At 36.5% G+C, this 26473-nt stretch overlaps 2 protein-coding genes across 2 annotated transcripts; both read left to right on the forward strand.

Annotated features, from left to right (window-relative positions):
- The first annotated feature begins 8319 nt into the window (after window positions 1–8319).
- Window positions 8320–10772, forward strand: LOC137729612 (lysine histidine transporter-like 5). Its single transcript, XM_068468594.1, has 8 exons — window positions 8320–8352; window positions 8638–8819; window positions 8991–9374; window positions 9451–9850; window positions 9970–10075; window positions 10215–10306; window positions 10424–10492; window positions 10674–10772. The coding sequence occupies exons 1-8, from the start codon at window positions 8320–8322 to the stop codon at window positions 10770–10772; spliced, it is 1365 nt and encodes a 454-aa protein (XP_068324695.1).
- An 8070-nt stretch (window positions 10773–18842) lies between these two features.
- Window positions 18843–19286, forward strand: LOC137727683 (uncharacterized). Its single transcript, XM_068466512.1, has one exon. It carries the CDS (start codon window positions 18843–18845, stop codon window positions 19284–19286), a length of 444 nt encoding a protein of 147 aa, XP_068322613.1.
- The last annotated feature ends 7187 nt before the right edge of the window (window positions 19287–26473 follow it).

A 26473-nucleotide genomic window follows, 5' to 3' on the forward strand; every position in this document is an offset into this window, starting at 1 on the left:
ATGAGAGATTAAGAGGGGAGGGTGTTGTTGATTGAATTCACATAGAGAGAAGTAATGGATGGAGGAAGGAGAAAGAATGGAAAAATTGAAATAAGTTTATTTTCAATTTTTGTCTTTTTTTTTTTTTTTTTGGAACAAGCAAGTTGACTTTTTGGGTTTTTTTTGTTGCGTTAGAGGTTTGGGATCAAGAACGAAAGACAAATTACATTTCGACATGTTTTAATTGAAACCCGAATCAGATACTGCATAAAAAACATAATCAGTGTTTGAATAAAATATGTCAACAACAAAAAAAAAAAAAAAATCAAGAAATGGCCATTGCATTGCATTGTCTTAATCGAAATGTAAAAATAATATAAGAATAGAACCAGGAAACGGACACTACATTACAATGTCTGAATTCAAATGTAAAAATAATATAAAAACAAAACCAGGAAATGGACACTGCAATGCAATGTCTGAATCAAAATGCAAAAAATAAAAAATAAAAAAAAAAAACCAAGAAATAGCCACTGCATTGCAGTGTGTTTGAATCTAAGTGTAAAAATAATGTTAAAATGAACCAGGAAACGAACACTGCATTGCAGTGTCTGAATTCAAATGTAAAAATCAAGAGTCTCACGATGAGTGATGGAAAAAATGGAACTAGGAAACAAACACTACAACACAGCGTCTGAATCCAAACGTGAAAAACAGAATCAAGAAACAGACACTACAATATAGTGTCTGAATTCGTATTGACCTATTCCAAAATAGAAAAATATGAGAAAGAGTGTGTGTCAGTTCAAGTGGGTGACAGCTGTAATGGCAGATTTTGTAATTATTATTTATTTTAAATGCATTTAAGTATCATAATTGTGGCATCCCACATCACCCAGGGGAGTGATCCTTAAATGTATATTCCCATCTCTACCTAGCACGAGGTCTTTTGGGAGCTCATTGGCTTCGGGTTCCACGGGAACTCCGAAGTTAAGCGAGAAAGGGGCTAGAGCAATCCCATGATGGATGACCCACTGGGAAGTTGCTCGTGAGTTCCCAAAAACAAAACCGTGAGGGAATGGTAAGCCCAAAGCGGACAATATCGTGCTACGGTGGTGGAGTGGGCCCGGGAAGTGATCCGCCCCGGGCCGGGATATGACAATTTGGTATCAGAGCCTAACCCTGGTCGCGTGTGTACCGACAAAGACGTCGGGCCCCTAAGGGGGGTGGATTGTGGCATCCCACATCGCCCAGGGGAGTGATCCTTAAATGTATATTCTCATCTCTACCTAACACGAGGCCTTTTGGGAGCTCACTGGCTTCGGGTTCCACGGGAACTCCGAAGTTAAGCGAGAAGGGGGCTAGAGCAATCCCATGATGGGTGACCCACTGGGAAGTTGCTCGTGAGTTCCCAAAAACAAAACCGTGAGGGAATGGTAAGCCCAAAGCGGACAATATCGTGCTACGGTGGTGGAGCGGGCCCGAGAAGTGATCCACCCCGGGCCGAGATGTGACAATAATACATGATTGGCCTATTTATAATTAACATAAATATTGATCTATTGTCAATATGATAACTTTTTATTGATTTTATACAAAATCACATGTTTTTTTTTAAGGAAAACTAATGAAAATGATTTGAAAACTTTGAATGTTAACCAAAAACCATGCAATAACTTTATTTAATGGTTATGACAAAGCCCTACACTAAACTAGTCCAATTAAAATGGCCCAAACAATGAGTTGTCTATTTTGTCCCTAACCGCAAGCCTTTGTTCATTATGGATATCTTAGCTATGCTGTGTCTCCCCCATTTCTTCATGACTGACGGGGGATGATCTTCTCCCAAAGAAGGAGAGGAGAGAACATGAGAGATCGTTGCCAACGCCCAACACCAATCATTCTCTTCTCCATTCACCCACCTCTAATCCCTTCACTTCTACAGCAATCACGACTTGTCGTCCTATGTCATAAATAACACCGATTAGTAAGGATGACCTCCAGTGATGGACATCATCATTTCGGAAAGTCTTGTTCTGCGATTGTTGAAGCCTTGGCTTGAATCTTGCAGACAGTTGCAAAGTCTCCCTTTCATTTTGTCTTTTCCCCCCTTTTTTTTTAATTAATAAAAAGTTGCTAGTTTGATTTTTCATTTTATTATTAATTAACTTTTGCCAAGTTGTTGGGCATGAGCGCTTGGTACCTTGGAGAATAGCAGGGCTCGAGGACACACGCCCTCATTATCTTGTGCAATGTATTAACCTTTTTGGAGAAATTTTATTTGATGTGACTGAAGCTTTTGCGAATTCTCCACCAAAAGGCAAAAAAGTTAAAAATTTTGTCACGTAGATAGCTATATGTTATGTCAGTGACATGGCAGAGTCAGAAATTATTTATTGGGTGGGCTAAACTAAAATTATTACTACAAAATCAAATGGTTAAATTTTTTTGTTACTTACATAAAGTTACACAAGAATAAGCCTAAAAGCAATAATTTGAAGTAAGAAATTTTACTCTGAATAAATCAAGTTTCAATTAGATTTAACAAAGAAAACATTTAAAGTTGCAACTTATAATAGAAAGAAACATACATCATCAATCTCGTCATAACAACCTAACAAATAAAAAGAAAAAAAAATACCTATTCAAGTTGTGCCTTTCGATCCTTAATAGAATTGAAATTCTTTGTTATTTCATCTAAATCAATCTTTTCGGCAAGCTCTTCTTCAACATAGACAACCATTGAATCTGCTAGAAATTCACTCTCCATCTTGTTGCGAAGTCTTGTTTTAATAAGATTCATTGCTAAAAAAACTCGTTCAGTAGTTGCTGTAGAAATGGAAAGAGTCAATACAAGTCGAATTAACCTATCAATCAAATAGTACCTTTCAGACCTCTTTGTTTCAACTAATCCCCAACATAATTCAGAAGTAGTAGACATTTTTTGAAACACAAGTTCCATTGCCTCCTCACTAAATCTACTATTCAACTTTGCCAAGAATAATGAAATCGACGATATTCTAATCCAAACCAAGACCTAGGATACTCAAGAAGTTTTCGGTCGGTAAGGTCCAACGTTGATATAAGCACGTCAAACTTCATCTTGTTGATTAATAGGATATTCATGCATTTGAATCCGTTTTCTCGGAGTCTCGTTCCAAAGAAGCATCATCAAAAACATTTTCTTGAGGTTTAATTATGTTAGATGCTTGGTGAGGATCATGAGGCTGCTCAGTTGATACTGGTGCGATATCATTAAATGCAAAAGGTATATCACTATCTAATTTATCACTATCATATATTTTTCTAAAGAATGAATCAATAGTTCTTAACCTCTTCATTGAAAGAGACGTTGACCTAACAAATTGAAAAACAATAAACAAGTTTATATAATAAATTATATTTCTAATCATAAAAAAATATATTAAATTTTATACTGAAATTTTCAAATACAAACTCTTAAAATCCAAACAACAAACAAATAAACTCATCAAGAATTAAGAATAAAGTAGTAAAAAACTTACCTATTGATGAGAAAAATCAATAAACTTTCACAAATGAATTGTACACGAATGTCACTGAAGCTTTTTGAAAAGTGAAAAAAAATTCAACTACTATTATAGCCTTCAAAAGCTGAAAAAACAGTCTTAAGAAACGTGTAAGTACTCATTAAAATGAATAAAATAATTAAAGTTAGTAATTACTCCTAAAAACCTAGAACCGTGTGTGCCTACTCCCTATGAAACCTAAAATAATAAAATACTAAAACCTAGTTTTTAAAACTGTGTGACTACTCCCTAAGAAATCTAAAAATAATAAAATACTAAAACATATAGACTACTTTCTAGCAAACCTAGGAAACGTGTTCAGAACTTTCACTAAAGTAAACAATTTATTTAATATTTTTTAACTCTTTCTTTTTCTAAAAGTAGTTTTACTGTTAGAATTTTTACTTTTTGGATGGTTATAATAATTAAAAATAATAAAATAGTCTAAACTATTAGTATTTTGAAGCCCAAACAATTAAAACTCTCCTTATGCTAGGAGAAATTTTTAGTTGTGACGGGAATACGAATGATACATCACGTGTTTTTATGTAAGTGGGGAAAAATTTTAATTTTTAAGTTATTAACCTTTTAACACACATAACCCATCATTTATATAAAGACATGTGATGTACCACCTCGTGTGATGATCACACTGAAAATCCCTCCTATGCTAGAGCCCACTCTAGCCTTGTTACTACCTCTGTCGTTGGTCAATGATCCAATTTTTTGTTTTTAGATTAGTTTGTTTTTCCGACCAAAAAAAAAAGAGATTAGTTGGTTTTTTACTGTTAGTTTAAATAGTCGGTTGTATACTCATATTCAAACATAAAATTATAGTATTTGGCTCAAGACATGTATGTTAATTTGTGGTGAGTTTAGTGTTTTCGTGCAATTAAAACACAAAATAGGTAATGAAACCCCTCTAGTTTAGTCTTTCGGTCAATTAATTTCGAATTGAATCATCACATTCTAATCGTCTTTTAAACTAATTACATAGAAAAAAATTTGTGAGAGGAAACATTTGCTTTACAACTTTACAGTATTATATAGGTTGATCCAAAAGTTGATTACTTCTGATTGGTTATTTTTCATGTTGGACTTTTTTTCTTGGATCTGATAAATTACAAAGATATGGATTTGTGAATAAAACCTATGTGTTGCATTTGTGGGTGCCTAAAATTGTGTTTTTGTTTCATGCATAGCACAATATTTATGAAACTACAGCAAAATGACACACTATTTTTGAAAATTGAACCAAAATAACTCACACTATTTCTGGAATAATGGAACACAATAAACACTATTTTAGAACTACAACAAAATAACCCACACTATTTATGAAACTGAACTAAAACAACCCCCTATTTCTGGAACTACAACACAATTACACACTATTTCTGAAAATTGAACCAAAATAACTCAAATTATTTCTAGAAGGGAACAAAATAGACATTATTTTTGGAAATACAGTAAAATAATTCACACTATTTCTGGAAATACAGTTAAATAACTTACACTATTTCTGAAAAATAACCAAAATAACTCACACTATTTATGGAACCACAACAAAATAACACACACTATTTTTGAAATATAACCAAAATAACTCACACTATTTATGGAACCACAACACAATAACTTACAATATTTATGAAACAAAACCAAATAACTCACAGTATTTATGGAACCACAGCAAAAAACTCATACTACTTCTAAAACTGAACCAAAATAACCTACACTATTTTGGAAACTATAGCAAAATAACCAACATTATTTCTGAAACATGGCAAAAATAACTCACACTATTTCTGAAACTGAACCAAAATAACCTACACTCTTTTTGAAACTACAGCAAAATAACCAATATTATTTCAGAAACATAGCCAAAATAACTCACACTATGTTTGGAACTAATGCAAATTTACATACTATTTCTAAAGACTGAACGAAAATATTTCACACTATTTATGAAAGAGAACAAAATAACCATTATTTCTGGAATTACAACAAAATAACATACAGTATTTCTGAAACTGATCCAATATAACCTAATATTTTGGAACTATACCAAAATTACTCACTATTTTTTAAAACTGAAATAACCTACATTATTTTTGAAACTACAGTAAAATAACCCACACTATTTCTGAAACTATAACAAAATAACCCACACTATTGCTTGATGTGGAATTTTCTTTTCTTGGAAATAGAACGTACAATGTTGGATTCAATTACAAAGAGAGCATATTAAGTTTCAGAGTGAAATTTGGAAATTCTAGAAGGGTAAAACTTTAACCTTTTTATGTTAGGTAAAGAAGGTGAATGCACTAACATGAATGAGGATCCTCTTTGTGAGGATTCTGGAGATCCTCAAATCATATCCGTTCATCGTATATCGTGCGGTCAGTTTTCGATCACAGTTAATTTTCAAATATGTGTAACAATTTAAAAAAAAAAAAAAAGAACGAATTGGTGACAAGTTTATGCAAATTCATGGAGAAGAAGAGAGGGTCGGAGAAGAAAACCCATAAAAAAGAGAGAAAGAGAGGGTGTAAAAAACAAGGTAGACATTAATGCTTTGTCATGGAAAAAGAAAATGGAATTTAATTTTCAATCACAGTTGGATTTGAATAGAATAACGGGCTTGGTTGGATTCCGTTAGAGGCAATTTTGGAAAAAATATTTATTGTTGGGTTTGGGCTTTTAATGTAGTCCGTGAGTTGTTCTGTTTGTAGGGCTTGATACATGAATAGTTGTGTCCTTAGGATTAAATTTTCAGACATTTTGATAAAATAATAGTTTAGAGTGATTTTTGGTTAAATTAAAGTTAGCCCAACTCATTTTCATTAAAGTTCCATTTTTTTTATTCCCCAATATTACGTAAACACAAGAGTATCCCGTAACCATAGTTCAATTCTCTATTTTGATTCCAATTACCTTTACATAAACGTGCTATTAATGGAGAAAATCTTCATTAGGGATGAGATTACGAGAAATTCTCGCTAATAATCAATTAATAGTTTTAGAGGTGTTTATCTTGTCAGTTAATCTTTTTCACATATTAAATGGTCAATTATTCATCCTACTAAAAGGCTTGTAACGTGATAAACTAGTGACAACAAACTATGTCTACCAAATCACATGTTCATGTTAGAATTCATTAGATATATTGTATTTATGAATGTAAAAAGAAAATATGTATATCAAAACGAGTTTGTATATTTTTGGATTGTTTTGGAAAAGAATGATATTTTCTAAAAACTGTGAAAAATAGAGAATGTTCATTCATTCAGAGAGAGTGATGAGCACTTGAGCTTGGCTCTAACGGTTACATCAAGTAATCCAAGCCATCCATCTTACAACCTATGAGTCTAAGACAAGTGGCACAACTAAGACCTTTGAGTCATAATAGATTCACAACAACATTTCTAATTAACTCCGCCAACAACAAATCAGTGTGGCAATTTATAATTCAACACTCTCCTTTAAATTGTATAATGATTTCACTCCAAGAAGCTGTTTGAGATAATTGAACTGATCCTTCGCTAATGCTTTTGTGAATATATACCTACAACCTGTTCTTTTGTTTGGACAGTAGATCAAATCAATAACACCCCCTTGAAGTGCATCATTGACAAAGTGATATATTTTGTCAATGTGCTTGGTTTTCTAATGAAAACATGATTCTTGGTGATGGAAATTGCTTAAGTGTTATCACACTTTAGTGGAGTTGCTTCTGTTTGAAGTTCGCCTAAATCCTCCATAACAAACCTTAGCCAAATAGTTTGAACAATTGCCCTTGATGCACTATGTACCCTGCCTCAAACAATAACCATCATTGACAAAGTGATATATTTTGTCAGTGTGCTTGGTTTTCTAATGAAAACATGCTTCTTAGTGATGGAAATTGCTTAAGTGTTATCACACTTTAGTGGAGTTGCTTCTGTTTGAAGTTCGCCTAAATCCTCCATAACAAACCTTAGCCAAATAGTTTGAACAATTGCCCTTGATGCACTATGTACCCTGCCTCAAACAATAACCAGGATTATCTTTTATTTTTTTTATTTTAAAAGGGACCATTTGGTGGCTTCGCCACAGCAGGTTAATTACCTTTTTGGGAGCCAGAAAAACTCACTGATGCATTTCAGTCGATGTGCCAGGAATCGAACCCAAGACGAGCCACATGAAATACGGGTTTGGAATTCGTCCCTAACCACTAAGTTACCCTATGGTGGTTAACAATAACTAGGCTTTCGTATGTGTATAATTTCTCTTGTATAACTTTCTCGAGTGATTTTCGTGATCTAACAAAATTTAAAGATGATCCACAAAAATTGTTGTGTCTAGGGTTTTCTCTATTTTTTATTTTAATTTGGTTATTACTGCTAGGGTTTTCTTTATCAAAATGCTTAGGAATTATGTGCGAGTGTAATTATTCAACGATTTTGCAAAACAAATTACAAGGAAAAAATCATGGACAATTTGCTAGAAAATAGGAAAGATATTTGATTACGATAATTATTTATTTCCTAATGGAGTGATGAATCACTTAGTTGTAATCATATAATTACATCAGATAAGGCTGATCTGGTTGTTCCTTTATTTTCTCCACTGCACTGCTCAGCTCACCACAACACTGTAGTTTAGGCTCCATGACTGATTCAAAACCCAACAAATTAGGATCTCAAAGATGCAGACTCCACTCTATCTAAATTTTAGTATTTAAGCTCCCCACATTACTATACTTCTGACACTAACCCTTTTTGGCAAGCTAGTTAATCAATCTACCACAATGACCGACCAACATCACTCAAGTGCTCAAGCGGTAAGTGCATATGTTTATGAGATTCATCAAAATATACACATTTCTTTAGTTTTGGCAATCTTTTGTACTTTGCTAATCACAATACACAATTCAACGTTGCTATGAAATCCAAATCCGGGGAAGCAGCCCAATATGTGAATGCCGATTCATCGATCTATCTATGATATACTCATAATTCCACTAGATCAATAGCTAGCTAGTTTACTTTGGGTTTCTATTTTGTATCTTGATGGCTGTTCGTAAACAAACCTAATATATATTTGTATATATGCAACTAAAATCCAGGGAAACACTACGAATGAAAATGAAGCAGCTAGAAGGACCCAAGAGCAACTCGATATAAATAACTGGCTGCCCATCACTGCTGACAGGAATGCAAAATGGTGGTACTCAGCTTTCCACAATATCACGGCTGTTGTTGGTGCAGGAATACTGGGCTTACCATATGCATTATCAGGATGTGGCTGGTAATGTATTCTTCTTTTTTCTATATATTAAAAATATATATATAGATACATATATATAGTTACACGAGTACGAAATTTAGTTCTTGCTAATATATACCACATATATAAACTAAATAAAATTTCGAGATACTTACGTTTGATCTTATGGTACGTTGATATTTATTTGTTCAGGGGCCCTGGAATTGCAGCCATTTTCTTGTCATGGGTGATCACTTTCTACTCATTCTGGCAACTGATTAGACTGCATGAAATAGTACCGGGGCAGCGTTTTGATCGATACCCGGAACTAGGGCAGCATTGTTTTGGGCCAAAACTAGGGTACTGGATTATTATGCCGCAGCAGATGACTGTGCAAGTGGCTTCATGCATTGTGTATACAGTCACTGGTGGCAAGTCATTGAAAAAATTCTTCGAACTCGTTGTTCCAAGCATAGGCCATATTAGACAAACATATTTCATCCTCTTCTTTATTGTTTTGCAATTAGGGCTCTCCCAATCTCCCAATTTCAATTCTCTGAAAGGAATTTCTCTCCTCGCGGCACTCATGTCTTGCGGGTATATATTCCGTCCTTCTTAATCATACATTTCTTAGTTATTTCTGATGATAATGCTATATATTTGTTGCATGCAGTTACGCGATGATAGCATTTGTGACATCGACAATCATGGGTGTAAATAACCACGCGCATGTTGATCATTCACTTCGATCTCATACGACACCAAGCCAAGTATTTGATATGTTGGGTGGATTAGGAACAATAGCATTTGCTTTTGCCGGACACAGCGTGGCTTTAGAGATTCAAGCCACAATCCCTTCAACTCCAGAGAAACCCTCAAGAATTGCAATGTGGAGAGGCGTCGTCGTGGCTTACGTCATCGTAATATTTTTCTATCTTGCAGTTGCAATCTCTGGCTTTTGGGCTTTTGGCAATACTGTAGAGGATGATGTTCTCATCTCACTAGAAAAACCTGCTTGGCTCATCGCAGCCGCTAACCTAATGGTGTTTTTCCATGTTATAGGAAGCTATCAGGTAATTGAACAAACACACACTTTATAACTAGTAAAAGCATGCATACATTATACGGCACTATCAATTAACTACTTAATTCATTGCTAATGCTTCCTTATTTTTTTATTATATATATTCAGGTCTTTGCAATGCCTGTGTTTGATCTGATCGAGTCGGTTTTAGTAAATAATTTACGTTTCAAACCAGGATTGCTATTACGTTTCATTGCTCGCAGTGCGTACGTACGTAAGTACCATTCTCTCTATGAATAATAAAACTACTGCTGGCCGGTATATTTATGACCGATCTCTTAATCTTTTTGCTCAAATCTGTGACATCTTTTGTGAATAGATTATGTTTGATTTTCTTTGAACTTTTTTTCCAGTCGTAGCAGGGTTCATTGCAATGTGCATTCCATTTTTTGGAGGATTGTTAGGACTATTTGGAGGTTTAGTGTTCTCCTCGACATCTTATTACGTAAGTTCATATACAATCTCAATTGATGAAACAACGACACAGATTATTTAACATTGTATTTATCTTGGTAATTAGTATAGGTGTGGCATTTAAGTTGCTGAATTGAATTTGGTGCAGATGCCTTGCGTTATGTGGATTGTCGTTCATAAACCAAAAAGATTTAGTATGCACTGGTGGGCCTCATGGGTATGTTCACAAACACACTTTCTCTCATGCGCATCACACATATGCGCATGTCAAATCTCAATGCGTAATTGAGTGATATTCATAAAATATTAGCTAGTTTTTCAGTTTATTATGGTTTTTAAAGCTTATTATATTATGCAAGAGCTAAACTCCACATGTTTTATTTTGTGTTTGATTTCAGTTTTCGATCGTGGTAGGCGTGCTGCTGGCTCTTTTTTCACCCATAGGAGGAGCGCGCGAAATTATTATGCAAGCCAAAAGTTACAAAATGTTTTCTTAGTGCTCGATCGTACATTTGTTTTTCTTCTTAATTAGAATATAGATCATCGAATACATAGTCTGCAAGATGTGGTTTATAGACGGAAAAGTTCCACATTGTCTTTTTTTTTTCCTTTGTGTTTTTGCCTTCTTGTTTTGGATTTTCTGCAAAAACAAGAATGCAGTGTTGGAACTCAGTTTAATTGTCAGCTAAAATTCATTAATTCATTTGATAGCAAATTTTGAATTCGTTTTGTAGGCATCGAAATTTCGGTGAAATAAATGTTCACAAACACATTAAAGTTTCAACATGCCAGGGCATACGTGACATGCGCCGCGTGTCTCACAAAATCATACACATGGATATGACTCATCAAAATCGAACGAGTCATCAAGAATGACAAGTGTCAACATCTGCAGAAATGAATTATTTGATTTTAATTTAGTTAGGTTTTTTATATTAGCACCCCACAAAATGTTGAATGCACCTCACATTAAAAGTTAATATTAAATGACTTATTTACCCCACTATGCAATGACAATTTTGACCTTATTAGGTCTTAAAAAAAAAATTTCTAAATACACCCCAAATCACTTTTAGGGTATTATTTATCTTCTCAACTATCAAAACCCTCCCACCCTCCATTGTTGAACAAAACCCTAACCAATGAAACTACAAACATGTTGATTGACCAAAATATGCACAAGAAAATGAAAACAGCATGGTAGCTTTGAAATTGCTATTATTATTATTATTGAAAAAGTTCAAATGAATCTAACCATTTGTACTTGTACCTCCATTTATATCTATCAATGTAAAGATGCAGCTTCAAATATCTCAAATTCGTTTGGAAGTGCAGCTTCAAATATTTCAAATATTTCCAAGAGTATACGTCTTAAAACCAGCCACGCAATAATCAAATTAATATTCCCATATCCAAATGAATTGTTCATCGAATCCAAGAGCGAGAATTTATCTATGCAAACGCAGCGAAGTTATTTCACCAGCATTAAAACTCAAATCATTTGTAAAACCTTAGCATCATAGCAAGTTGTAAAATGTTAAAACTACCATATTACTTGCAGGAAAGGAAAAGTACAGAAAATGAGCGGATTATAATCTGTAATCACCATTTATAGTCAAATTGTTTGAAGAAGGATACCAATGAGAGTTTACATGAAATCTCCTTGCCTTTGTCCGTCCAAGAATTTTTTTCTCCAATTTCTCAGTGTTTGAAAGTAATGGAGGATGCCAATGTTTTCCAAGTGCTCCACACTGCAGAAATGAAGTTCCTGAAAGTCAAAACAAAAATTGCGTACCACAAAGTTAAACCTAGCAATGAAGTCATTGCTGATGTTATCCTACTTAACGAAGGTAGACATTTGTCGATGCAAACTATAATACTAAGATAATTTCAAATCATCCGGCAAACTAAACGTTTAGATGATTTGAAATCTTTCGGCAAACTAAACGTTCAAATGGTTAGATTCAGTCCCTGAAAATAAAAAATGAATGTTATAAGATCTGAGAAATGTGGGATGTATAGAAAATGTGAGTGTATTGTGATGACTCGTCCCAAATTATTATATATATTTTCTCCCCTACTGTGTAAAGTGACGATATTGCCCTCTTTGGCTTAGTGACGTGGATGTACATGTGTAGTTTTAAATTATTTTCTCGCCATCGTAATTAAATAGTACTCGACGTCACGAGCGCATCGATGCGAGTTAGGGCTGAATCGGATTCATAACGAAAAAGTTACGATTAATTGAATACTTAAACAGGTAAATCACGAGCCAATTATATTAGCTCATATTACCTCTAAACCAATCAGATTTTGGGATTTTATCTTTCTTTGGGCCAATTAGAACTCTATCTCTCTCATCGCAGCCCAATAAAAAAAATATTATTTTCTGATTCTGGCCAATCACACACACACACACACACATACGCATACACTCTCTCTCTCCTTCTCAACTCTTCTCCTTTCTTCTTCCTGTCTGCACCCAAGACACCCCACATGCATAAACCACACCAAAACAGCACGAATCGAACCTACAAAGACTACCATCACACTTCTAACAAACTCACGAACCTAGCCATACCCTTAGGTTTCAATTTTGGTGAGTTTTAACCGTCGACTCACGAGCTTTTAAGGCTTGGAAAGGTATCCAGGCAACTTCCCTAACACTTTGGAGTAATCTTGGAGTGAAGCGGACATCGATATAGGTGAGTTTGGAAAGTTGCAGAATTGGCCGGATTTTTCAAGGAATTTTCCGACCACTTTTCATAGGATTATGAACTCTTAATAGGTACGAATGCGTTCTACTCTTCAAGACCTTCAAATCCATATAAATTTCATGGATTTTGGTTAAGAAATGAAGTAGATATTAAGTTTTGAAAAATTTCCAGAAACCGGCAAACCAGACGGCGGACGGTGGAGACCGGCGAGGTCCACCAGAGGAGAAAAAGAATATTCCGTCAAAGTTGATGGAATATTCTAATGGCGTCAGGTAACACCGTTAGAATTTAACGGAATATTCTGTAATTTTAACGGAATATTCCTAACGCCGTTAGAGTTTTCGTCCAATGTACCAGGCACGTGCCTACACATGGCCGGCTCGTGTGGCCATGCCTTGGTCGGCACATGAGGGCACGTCGGACATCCAAATTTTTTTCTAAAGATATGGCGATGTTCATGTTGTCGAGTAGATCACGTTGGTATATTCAAACACCCCATTTGAGCAATTAATCCTAGGCTTTGTTTACATGCTAATTAATTAACGTAAAAATAGTTGTATCGCATATAGGTGAGATGTACCCTGAGGACGAGCGTGGACAACCGAAGCTAGGGGGCTACGATCATGCTACTTATCAGTGAGTGGGCATTTGTTTTCTATATATATATATATATATATATTTATATTTATATACAGTTTCCAAAAATGCTTTCATATGGAACTATGCTTTGCTTGCCATGTCGTAAATAAGTTACATTTTAAATATTGCATTGTTACATTTGTGAATTGTATTGTGTGATGCTGTGGAGACTCAGGTAAGCTTCAGGTGAGTACTATGTGAATGAATGGGTTGTATTGCATTGGTATGCACAAATTTATGTAGAGCTCATCATGGTTGCACCCCGGTATTAGTGCTCCCGCCCGGGGCTAGGGTCAGCCTTCATATGATTGTTCACCTCCCGCACCGCACACTTACCTTGGATCCAAGTCTGGTGCCAGCCTGTCGTACAGACCACAATAAGTGGTTCCGACTCATAGGTGACCCGCGAATTATCGCACAGCCTTCACGTGATCGTAGCACTTGAGTGTACATATTTATACCTAGCCTGTCGTACAGGTCACACTAGATGACTCCGACTCGTGTGCTAGCCTAGATTGAAAAGTTATAGGTCCAATCATACAGGTCACGTTAGGTGACTCTGACTAGCATTATACTATTTTATATTGGTTTCACACCTGGCTTACATTTATTATTGTTGAGATATCATGACATGGCATGCTTCAGTTTTTTATGCTCTTGTGCATTGGTTTTCATACCTACATAGTAGTATTTTCTAGAAACTATACGGGTTTTACGAAAAGGGGTTATTATGTTCATAAAGATAAATACGTTTTCAGACGCTTTGTTTTTACCCACTCACCCTTCTGTTTTGCGCTCCCTAGGTTCTAGGTATCTGTTCATCTTTGGTGGCTCACGAGGACTACACGGCGGTTCTGACGTTTCCATAAATAAAAGTAGGGACCAATGGAGAAGGGGTGATGTGCCTTATATGTACATGCCCACCTCCATATAGCACGAGGCATTTTGGGAACTCACTGGTTTCGGGTTCCATCAGAACTCCGAAGTTAAGCAAGTTTGGGTGAGAGAAATCCTAGGATGGGTGACCCACTGGGAAGTTCTCGTAGGTGAGAGAAATCCTAGGATGGACGGACATGAATAAGCTACCATATCTAATTTGAACCGTTAGCTTTAGTTTACCCTAAGTTCTCTATCTCTCTCTCATCTCGACTCTCACTCTCACTCTCACTCTCAGACTCTTAGTCTCAGTCCCTCCTCGACAGTTCCCTCGACTCCAATCGTCATCCCCCTCACCAACCGTTGATTCTCCTCGGCGAACACAACGGCACCACCCATCATCCTCCTCGACAACATCCTAGAGAACCTAGAGGCCAAGCCATCACCCCTGCCATCGATTATCTCCTCTTTGACAGCAACCCCATCACCGTCGTCGAGGACACTGGTACCAGCCATCATCCCTCTAAAATTTAGGTAATTTTGAATTAGGGTTTTGTTATTAATTTGAAATTTTGAATTTTAGGTGTAGCGATTTTAGGGTTTTTAAATTGGAATTTGGGATTTTAGGGTTTTCAAACTAGGTTACTAGAGTTAATTTTGATGTAGATTGATGCTTGAATTGATAATTTTGCAGTAATTTGGCAAGCTTTGATGCCTTCTAACTTCTAAGTTCTAATGGAAATTAGATACTAGATTAGTAGATAGTGTGAGTCTATACATTTCTTCTTCCTTTTGAGTTGAATTGGATGCAAAAACTGGTCAAAATCTTTGTCTGCATCAGCATCACAATCATTTTTCATGGAGCTTTCGAGCCCTACTCTGAGTTTTACAATATGTAGTCTCAAACCATTTGGTTGGCCTGTTAAAGCACAAAGTCGTGTTCTGCATATGCATTAGTATTTGGCTTTACCCTCGGCCCTTTATCTGTGTATCAAATTCCGCTTGGATTGCTGTCGTACTAGGGAGAAAAGAAAAAAAAAAAAGGGAAAGAAAGAAGAGGGACAAAAGGAAGGTGCGCGAAAGAGATATTGGGCTGAAAATTTGGCTTTCAACGTATTTGAGTCTGGAATTTGGTTAATTTCTTATAGGCTTTACGTCGAGCCACTTTAATTCTTGTGTTCTTACTTTTGTATAAAAGTACAACAGACTCTTAATACCAATGTTAAAGTTTTGATGAAGTTTTTTAACATTACTTGATCTGGAACTTTTGAGGAGGAAGAATAAGAAATGAGGGGCAGCATAGAGACAATTTTTCTATAATTTTGCCAGATGTCCTCTGTTGGCTAATCATTGCAGCATCAGGGAATATTTCATTCACTTGATCCCATACACATAAGGAGAATGAGAATGTGGACAATGAAAGTTATTCCCATATCTGATAAATCATTCCACTTTCGGATATTTTGTATGTTGATTTGATTTTTAAATATTGGACGATGTAATATTGTTATTTTAGATGTATTGTTAATCTATGAACTTGGATGTTGGACTTTGTATTTAGATTGGATGTGAATAATGGTGAATTTGTGCAAAATCTGCATAAATGCAATCTGTGACTCTGTGCAGTTGCAATATGTGCAAATCTGTACAGTTTGCAATTTGTGCAGTAGTTTGCTATCTATGCAAAATTCAAATCTGTGCAGTTTGCAATCTGTACAAATTTTATTATTATTTTTTTCAAACAAAAATAAATAAATAAAAAAAAGGGGACCCGTGGATCCAGTCCAAACCGGCCTATTTCAACCGGGCCGGGTAATGTCCGGTTCCTATATTAGAAAATGTAATCCCCGGCCCGGCCCATGCCTAGGCCTAGTATTGATGCAATGCACAACATTAAATATAGTTTTTATATTAAATTTGATTGTTTGTGGCTTTTCATCTTTCAAAGCCGTGTTTTATTAGGTTTCTAGTAACTATAATCGTTAGTAATAAGTAATTATCCTACCAATGTATTGTAAGCTTTCTATTTAAAGGACTTCATATGTATGTTTAGGGAGATTTGAATGAATTAAAAAATTGTATTTGCCTTGTGCATTTGAAGAGAGTGATTTCTCCTTCTAAAATCAAGCATTTGGCTTCGTCGTGTGAGCAAATCCACGATTAGCGACGTGAGCATTCTCAGTTGCCCCTGGTTAAGTGATTCCAAGGTTATCATCCCTCATCTTTCCGAGACTCCCTTGGTTTGTCCTACGTCATGTATGTACAAAATATAATGTGTATATTGAGAATGTGGGGTGTGAGTGTATTATGGAAAAGTATGTGGGGTGTATTAAAATAATTTTTAAGTGAAAAAGCAAAGGTGGGGTGTATTAAGTATATGGGCTTATTCAATAATTTGTGGGGTGTTAATATAATAAGACTTTAGTTAAATCAAATGTTAATTGATGGAGTCAAATCACGAACCAGCCCACAAATAGAGTCCTAGTTCTTTCGTCAATTAATCAAGCCCACAATCAAGGTCAAATCCATCCTTAGTCAAGGCTTGGAGAGTCTATAAATAGGAGGTTCTAAGACAAAGAAAGGGATCCAAAAATCATTTCACGCGAACGCTGATGCTTTGAAATTCTGAAACTCTCAAGCACTCAAACCACCAAAACACTCAAACACTCAAGAAGACTTGGAAAACCCTTCATGTTCTTCATCAAATCACGTGAAGAACCACCAAGCACCCCTACACATATCGGTTCCTCCATTGCCAAGAGCCAAAACCTTGCGGCATTCGTTCATGCAAGATCAAGTCATCATGACCCTTGGATCAACAACACTGCACATCTACACATTTCGGAAATCGAATTAGAGGATCAAGTTGTAAAGGGATTGTAACCCTACAAATTCATTAATTTAAACAATTATTTTGTACACGTGTTCTCTTGTCATTTGTTGCAGGATATTTGTGTTTACACGTTTTTATGATCCGAGTCTTGTGTTTTACCTCATATATCTTTGAAGCTTGATAAGCAACTGCTCTCGGTTCAAGTTTTTGTTGTGCTTGATACAATAAAACTGAAATGTAGATGAGATTGGACTTATCATAAATAGGCAGAAATGATGCACGTTGTTTTTGCCATTTCAACTATATTTTTTGCTAATCTTCTTCATTGAATGTGAGGTTCATATTTTTTGGCTTATGTTCTGCATTGAGAATTAACTAGACTACGGGAGATCTTGTTGGAACCCTATTGGACTTTAAACTTATCACGTTAGGGTTTAAGTTTAGTGGAAGCCGAAATTAGTTAGAGTTAATATATAAGTAGATATTATTTCCTTTAAAGTAGGACAATAAGGATAAACATGGTAGAGAGTGGATATCCCACATTGGAAATCAAATGGAAATGGGGTTTAATCAAACTGTTTCCGTGATAGGAGGAAATGGTTGAGGTTACACGTCTATAAAGGTTCAGTCCCTGCTCAAGGGGAAATGTGCGTTCTTATTGAATTAACGAGCCATATTCTAGTTAGAACATAAGGTCCCCATTGAGTAGAAGACTTACCTTTGTGAACTCAGTTACAATGGTTTCTTCAAGTTTGATTTACACTTTGCTTCTAGTTAATATTGTAATCTATGTGAAGCTAAACTAATAAAATTCCAACATTTGGTATCAGAGCATGTCTTAGCTCTTCATAGATTCATTTTGTACTATTTGTTTATTGTGATGACTAATGTCGTGTTTTCATGAGCGTGTTTCTTCGAGAACAAAGTTGACACAAAGTTGATACAAATTGATATGAAATCAAACTTCATTATCATTTAAAGGAAATCATGTTGATAAACCATTAAAACAAATGTTTATTAAGGAGGTTGCATGGAGAGTGATTCGTAATACATGACATGATAACATTATACTCTAAAGGGTACTAAATTAACTGGTTGGTTTTATTAATTAGTGTATAGGTTTTTAGTTAGTCTTTGAGCCAACTATTTTCTCTACCAAAGATTAGAATTTTAGTTGTAACTTGAACCCTAATTAAGAAGGCTATACAATAAGGATGCATGATCAGACCATATGCATAAAATGCAGTTGTGTATCTTGCCCAAAGGTGTTACATGTATCTATGATTGATTATTTTTTCAATGAAGTTATTTGATTGTTTTTTGTGGCTTCTTCAGTGAATTCGAATGCTCTAAGTTTCTCCTCCATTGAACCCTTGAATGGATGGAATTTCAAGAAGTGAAAGTAAGATGTTGAGATAGTGCTAGGACTGATGGATTACGATCTTGCACTAAGGGAAGACTAACCACCGGCTGTGACTGAAAACAACACCAATGAGCAAAGGATGAAGGCTGAAAGGTGGGAGAAATCCAACAGGATGGTTCTTATGGTGATGAAGATGTCAATCACCAAGACAGTTAAAGGTGGGATCCCAGTGTGCAAGAAGGTGAAAGACTTCCTGGAGGTTGTGTGTGAAAAGTTTAAGGTTTCTGAGAATGCTGAAATGGGCAACTTGATGACCACTCTGACATCACTCAAGTTCGATGGGAAAACCAGTGTTCGTGAGCACATTTTGAAGTTAGTAGACACTGCAGCCAAGCTGAAAGATCTCAAGAAGCCACTTGATGATTCTTTTGTTGTCCATATGGCACTCTCATCACTACCTGAATCATTTAAACAACTTAAGATATCATACAACACACAAAAGGAGAAGTGGATCCATGACGAGATGATCTTCATTTGTGTGCAAGAGGACAATAGGCTGAGCAAGACCAAATTTGGACTGTGAATTTGGTAAACTTCAATACTGCGAAAAGGCCTATGGTGAACACTGGTACGCAAACTAAGCCCTATACTACCTCTAATGTTGCTACCAATATTCCTTCCTCCTCTAGAGAACCTCAAAACTATAAGGTGAACTTAGAAAACATGAGGTGTTATTTTTGCAAACAATTGGGACATTTGAAAATGGACTGTGAGAAAAGAAATAAATGGGCAGTGAAGAAAGGTAATAAAATTATTAATGATTTTCTTTGTTTTCAAACTTTACTTGTTGATGCTCCTCCAAATACTTGGTGGTTTGACACTGGCTGCTTGATACATATTACCAATTCTTTGCAGGGCTTTTCAAGAAGAGCGTCAACAAGTAATGAAGTTTTTGAAGTGCATGTTAGGAATGGAAATAAAGTAGTTGTGGAAGCAATAGGCAACCTCAAGCTTAGACTATCTTTTGGCTTTGTTTTAGAACTTTTTTGATGTTCTTTATGTTCCGTCATTAACTAGGTCTTTAGTTTTTTTCTTCAAAACTTGTAAGGAATGGTTTTGCTTTCATCGGAGACAATGAGAGCATAAGGTTATTTATGAAGGATAATATGAATTATTTGCTTGGTGTTTGTCTTTTAGATAATGATCTTTGGAAATTGGATTGCACCGTCGTGAATTATTTAAATTGTTATAATATTGATTCTTCATTGCAAGTTAAAAGACCATTATCAAATGACCTTTCTTCCATGCTTTGGCATAGAACATTAGGTCACATATCTAAAACAAGATTGCAATGTTTGGTGAAAGAAAATATTTTGCCTGATTTAAATTTCACCGAGCTACATGATTTTGTGGATTGTTGCAAAGGGAAGTTGACAAAAATTAAAAAGAAGAATTCAACAAGGAGTCAAAAACTGTTGGAAGTGATCCATTCCAACGTATGTGGTCCTTTTTCCCACAAAAACAATATGTGGAAATGTGTATTTTGTAACATTTATAGATGATTTTTCAAAATATGGATATGAATTTTTAATTTCAGGAAAATCACAAGTCCCAAATTGTTTTAAAATTTTTATAACAAAAGTTGAAAACCAATTGGACACTACAATAAAGGTTTTGAGATCGGATAGAGGAGGGGAATATTTTGGCAGGTTTACAGAGGTTAGGCAACATAAGGGACCATTGGCTTTATATCTTGAAGAATGTGGTATTCAAGCTCAATATACCACACTTAGGACACCAGAGCGAAATGGTGTCACGAAAAGAAGGAATAGAACGTTGAAAGAGATGGTGAGAAGTATGATGAGCCGCACAACTCTTCCTCATTTTCTTTGGGGAAAAGCTTTGAAGATGGCAAATTATGTGTTGAACCAAGTCCCAAGCAAAAATAAAACTCCATTTGAGATTTGGACCTTGAGGAAACCTAGTCTCAATCATCTTCGTGTTTGGACGTGCAAGGCAAAGGCTAGGATGTATAATCCACAAGAAAAGAAACTTGATTCGAGAACCGTAAGCTGTCGTTTTATTGGTTTTCCTGAAAAATCTAAGGTTACAAGTTTTATGTTCCAAACTTGCACACTAGAGTTTTTGAAACCAATAATGTGAAGTTTATTGAAGAAGAAGTCAGCCATGATGGAGGAGATTCAAATAACTTTATTTTTTAAGAACATGAAGGTCCCACTGACTTTCATGAAGGAGATAGATAATCAACATGGGTCAAATGCCATGCAAACCATTATGTTCGAACCTGAGGTATTTCTGAAATTGGTGGTATAATCAAATGATCATGCAAATGAGCCAATGCATGAACATGTTATCGAGGAAGCTGTTAGGGAAAGCCCAGTAATAAATGAAATACCGAGAAGAGCATCATAAAGAGTTCGAAGGTCAGCGATCTCTAACGATTATGTGACCTACTTGACTGATGTTGAGCATGATGAGGGAAGCTAAACAAGTCTCAGTGCCCTAAGAATCAATTGGAAATGCAAAGTATGCTGAACAAACCATATGCATCTTTGGTAGGAAGCTTGATGTATGCTCAAGTATGCACAATGCCAGACTTGGCATATTCAATAAGTGTGCTTGGTAGGTTTCAGTCAAACCCAGGATAGCAACATTGGGTGGTTGCCAAAAAGGTGTTGAGGTACTTTGCAAAAACGAAGTCGTGCATGCTTGTGTATAAGAAGTGTGAAAAGCTTAAAGCAGTAGGTTACTCAGACTCTGACTTCGCAGGGTGTGAGGATGATAGAATGTCCACGAGTGGTAATTTATTTTTTCTAGTAGGAGTCATTTTGTGGAGGAGTGCTAAATAGAAGACACTTGCAACCTCCACGATGCAAGCTGAGTATATCGCCGTCTTTGAGGCTACGCAAAAGGCATTGTGGATCAAAGATCTGGTTTGTGACATCCCACATCGTCCAAGGGAGTGATCCTTATATGTATATTCCCATCCTTACCTAGCACAAGGCCTTTTGGGAGCTCACTAACTTCGGGTTCCATGGGAACTCTGAAGTTAAGCGAGCAGCGCACAAGAGCATTCCTAGGATGGGTGACCCATCGGGAAGTTCTTGTGTGAGTTCCTAAAAACAAAACCGTGAGAGCGTGGTTGGGGCCCAAAGCGGACAATATCGTGCTACGGTGGTGGAGCGGGCCCGGGAAGTGGTCCGTCCCGGGCCGGGATGTGACAATTTGGTATCAGAGCCTAACCCTGGTCGCGTGTGTGCCGACGAGGACGTCGGGCCCCTAAAGGGGGTGGATTGTGACATCCCACATCGTCCAGGAGAGTGATCCTTATATGTATATTCCCATCCCTACCTAGCACGAGGCCTTTTGGGAGCTCACTGACTTCGGGTTCCATGGGAATTCTGAAGTTAAGTGAGTAGCGCACAAGAGCATTCCCAGGATGGGTGACCCATCGGGAAGTTCTTGTGTGAGTTCCCAAAAAACAAAACCGTGAGGGCGTGGTCGGGGCCCAAAGCGGACAATATCGTGCTACGGTGGTGGAGCGGGCCCAGGAAGTGGTCCGTCCCGGGCCGGGATGTGACATGGTTACTCTTATGGGAGTCGTGGATAGCATCTCAAGGCCAATTGTGATACACTGTGATAATAAGGCTGATGTGTTCATTTCCAAAAAACAACAAGCAGTCTACTACCAATCGGTTAATGGATATTAAGTATTGTTCAGTTAGAGAGGATGTGAAGAATGGATTGGTGATAATTTAGCATGTTGACACCCACTCCATGATAGCAGACCCATTTACTAAGGCACTGCCAGTTGCTTTGTTCAAGATGCATGCTGCAAAAATGGGAGTCTTGGATTTGTTCGATTCAGCAGCTATGTGGGTGTAAAAGTTTGGTTTAATTTCATTTGCCTAGATAGTTGTTTTGTTCGTGCAAATAGTTGTTAAAGTACTTGCTAAATGATACTTCATGTGTCATTTGATGTGAGTTATTGGCATATAGCTATTGATTTAGTTGATAAGGTTCTATATTTCCTATAGTTTCCCATTGCATTATTCATTTATTTTTGAAATATCAAGAGTATGAATAATTTAGTATGTGTACACACACACACACACATGTGATGACTAATGATCATTTACAGGAATGCATCAAGGATACTGCAATGCTAAGGAAATGGTTTATCCAGTGGGAGTATGAAAAATGGCTCCCTTTTATCTAACATGTTTAAGCATCATACGTGATTGGCTTCATAGTATTATTGATTATAGAGTGATTGTGCTATTATTGTGCAAGTTCTTTCTATAGTTATGTGCCTTGAATCACTCATGGTCGATGTGTGAGGAAATGCTTGTTCATCTATTAACTCATGTGATCACTAAGGAATTGATTTTGGTGAATACATTGCTTGAACGAAAGTGATCAGTTTAGGTTCAAGTAGGAGAATGTTGGCACCCTATTGGACTCTGAACTTATCATATCAGGGTTTAAGTTTAATGGAAGCCGAAATCAGTTAGGGTTAATATATGAATAAATATTATTTTCTTTAAAGTAGGACAATAAGGATAAACATGGTAGAGAGTGGATATCCCATGTTGGAAATCAAATGGACGTGGGGTTTAATCAAACTGTTTCCGTGATAGGAGGAAATGGTTGAGGTTACACATCTATAAAGGTTCAGTCCCTGCTCAAGGGGAAATGCGCGTTCTTATTCAGTAAACTAGCTCTACTCTAGTTAGAACATAAAGTCCCCATTGAGTAGAAGACTTACCTCTGCGAACTCAGTTACAATGGCTTCTTCAGGTTTGATTTACACTTTGCTTCTAGTTAATATTGTAATCTATGTGAAGCTTAACTAATAAATTCCAACAGATCTGCATATGCATTACAGGTAGTGATGTGTAGAAAAAGGGGGACGGGGCCCATTATTTTGGGGTGGAGGATTGGGGTAGGTTGTGTAGAAAGCAATATGAGAAAAGTGAGAGGGATTGTTCAGATGAGAATCTTGAGCTTCAAATGCCAGAAAGCGGGGGCGGAGATCATAATAGGTGGGCAGAGGAGGTGCATGTCTGAAGGATGGCAGTACAAAGCATAAGATATTTGGGGCCAAGACCACAAAGGATGGCATTGACAAAATATTCAAGATCAACATGTTTATTGATGTCAGCAAGGAATTGGCAAGAGATTTGGAGTGACGCAGGCACTCATCAGTTGATATGGAACCTTTGGTCATGTCCATGAGTTGAAATTGAAGAGATGCAAAGTTAGCAACTGTTTCTGAGCAAAGTGGAGCTAGAGACAATCCTAAATTTTTTTGGGACGTCTCGCAGCCAATAGTGAGCGAGATAATAGGCTTGGTGAGAGTGGTGATGATGTAACTCACCACAAGTTGATCTTGTTGGATACAAAAAGGCAGTGCCGGGTTAGGAGAGGAAACAATAACAGGTGAGTCAACAGACGAGGAAGCACCAGACAGGGAGGAGAAGGACTCGGGAGCAATAAGTTGCATGATGAGGACGGTGGCAGCAGGCTTCGGACGAGTTCCGTCAACAAATTTTTAAAAAACTTGGCCAATAAGAAATGAGTTCATTTATCAAAGCCATTCGAGGTAGTTGGTGTCATCGAGTTTGAGAAAACTGGTTGTGTTGGGGCCAGAAAAGTGAACTGGGGCAGATGGGAAAAAAGAAAGAGGAAAAAGATGAGGAAGAATTAGTAGCCATCAGATTGAACAGAGAGGATCAACGAGGGTGTCTGATGAGAGAGAGCCTAGACCTAAAGTGATATCATGTAGAAAAAGGTTTTCTAAATTTCATCCATTCACAAATAAACAATATATAGTACAAATACAAAAGGAACCTAATCCTTGAACAATGAACCTAACATAGAAGATTCAATGAACCTAATCTATAAGATTACGAAGAGATTTTGGAAGTGAGACAATCTTTCTAATATGATGCTTACATTACGTGGACTATGATGAAGTTACGAGTTTAGCTCAGAGTACAGGTAGTCTTTTCGCTTGGTTCATTAGTTTTCCCTGTACTATTTTTTATAAATGTTTTGCACGGAATGGTTTTCATTCAAATCGTATTTGGATAGTGTTTGGCATTGGAGTTAAGTTGATATTGGCCTGATTACGAAATTGTATTTGGATGGGGTTATTGATTTTTCTGAATGTTTCACACGTATTGCATGTCGTGATGATCGATTGTTGTTCGAATATTTTGCAAGAGTACAATATGTCTTGTGTGCACCTTGCCACTTTATAGCCTGGTAGTTACTATGTTTTACTTGGTCATCAGGTAATGTTGGATATAGTGACGTTGGAGTAATCGCGTGCCACTAGCTTGAACTGATCGATCGAGATTGATCATGATTTGAGATTTTAACTCAAATGTCATATGATATATATTAGGGTTCTTTAGATATAAGCTCATACAACACTTACTTTCTTGACAAAAACCCATCTCATTTTAAACATCCAAATAAAACCCAAATTTGAAGTAGACTGTCATGTAAACAAATAAATACCTATTATTTTCAAACTATTTACAATTATGCCACAACACTTTAGTTATGTTAATGAATTTAATTATCCACCATAATTGTGGGAAATAAGTGCCTTATTATTATAAAATTATCTACTTTATACTTCTCTTACCATCAAATGCTTCATTTCTTTTATTTGTTTGACAATCATTGTAGATAAATTATTTTGCATGTATGTATTAGGCATATTTTGTTAAAATCATATATATGCGTGCAAATAATTTATCTATATTTTTATGTAAAATAATATGTAATTAATTAATTTTGAATCAATTGGCTAAAAACATTTATTTATTTTGTAGGTAAATTATTTTTCATGTGATATTACATATCACATTTTGTTATTATTATATAGAGTGTGTAATCAATCAACATTCTTTTATTTTGTAGGTAAATTGTTATATATATATATATATTGCAAAATATTGGTATTTAATTAACTTTGAATAAAAATATTTATTTATTTTGTAGGTAAATTATTTTGCATGTGTCACATCCCGGCCCGGGGGGCACCACTTCCCGGGCCCGCTCCACCACCATAGCACAATATTGTCCGCTTTAGGCCCCGACCACGCCCTCACGGTTTTGTTTTTGGGAACTCACACGAGAACTTCCCGATGGGTCACCCATCCTGGGATTGCTCTCGCGCGCTACTCGCTTAACTTCGGAGTTCCCATGGAACCCGAAGCCAGTGAGCTCCCAAAAGGCCTCGTGCTAGGTAGGGATGGGAATATACATTTAAGGATCACTCCCCTGGGCGATGTGGGATGTTACAATCCACCCCCCTTAGGGGCCCGATGTCCTCGTCGGCACACTCGCGGCCAGGGTTAGGCTCTGATACCAAATTTGTCACATCCCGGCCCCGGGGGCACCACTTCCCGGGCCCGCTCCACCACCGTAGCACAATATTGTCCGCTTTGGGCCCCGACCACGCTCTCACGGTTTTGTTTTTGGGAACTCACACGAGAACTTCCCGATGGGTCACCCATCCTGGGATTTCTCTTGCGCGCTACTCGCTTAACTTCGGAGTTCCCATGGAACCTAAAGCCAGTGAGCTCCCAAAAGGCCTCGTGCTAGGTAGGGATGGGAATATACATTTAAGGATCACTCCCCTGGGCGATGTGGGATGTTACAGCATGTATCATTACATAATTTACTAGGAACTTATATTGTTATTATATATCTGTTGTGCAAAATAATTCA

The sequence above is a fragment of the Pyrus communis genome, chromosome 1 (genome assembly GCF_963583255.1).
Source record: "Pyrus communis chromosome 1, drPyrComm1.1, whole genome shotgun sequence".
NCBI classification, from domain to species: domain Eukaryota; kingdom Viridiplantae; phylum Streptophyta; class Magnoliopsida; order Rosales; family Rosaceae; genus Pyrus; species Pyrus communis.

Coding starts and splice junctions, on each gene's coding strand:
- LOC137729612 (XM_068468594.1), top strand. CDS start 8,320: ATGACCGACCAACATCACTCAAGTGCTCAAGCG. Junction 9,375..9,450: donor GCGGCACTCATGTCTTGCGG/GTATATATTCCG, acceptor TGTTGCATGCAG/TTACGCGATGATAGCATTTG. Junction 9,851..9,969: donor ATGTTATAGGAAGCTATCAG/GTAATTGAACAA, acceptor ATATATATTCAG/GTCTTTGCAATGCCTGTGTT.
- LOC137727683 (XM_068466512.1), top strand. CDS start 18,843: ATGAAGGCTGAAAGGTGGGAGAAATCCAACAGGATGGTTCTTATGGTG.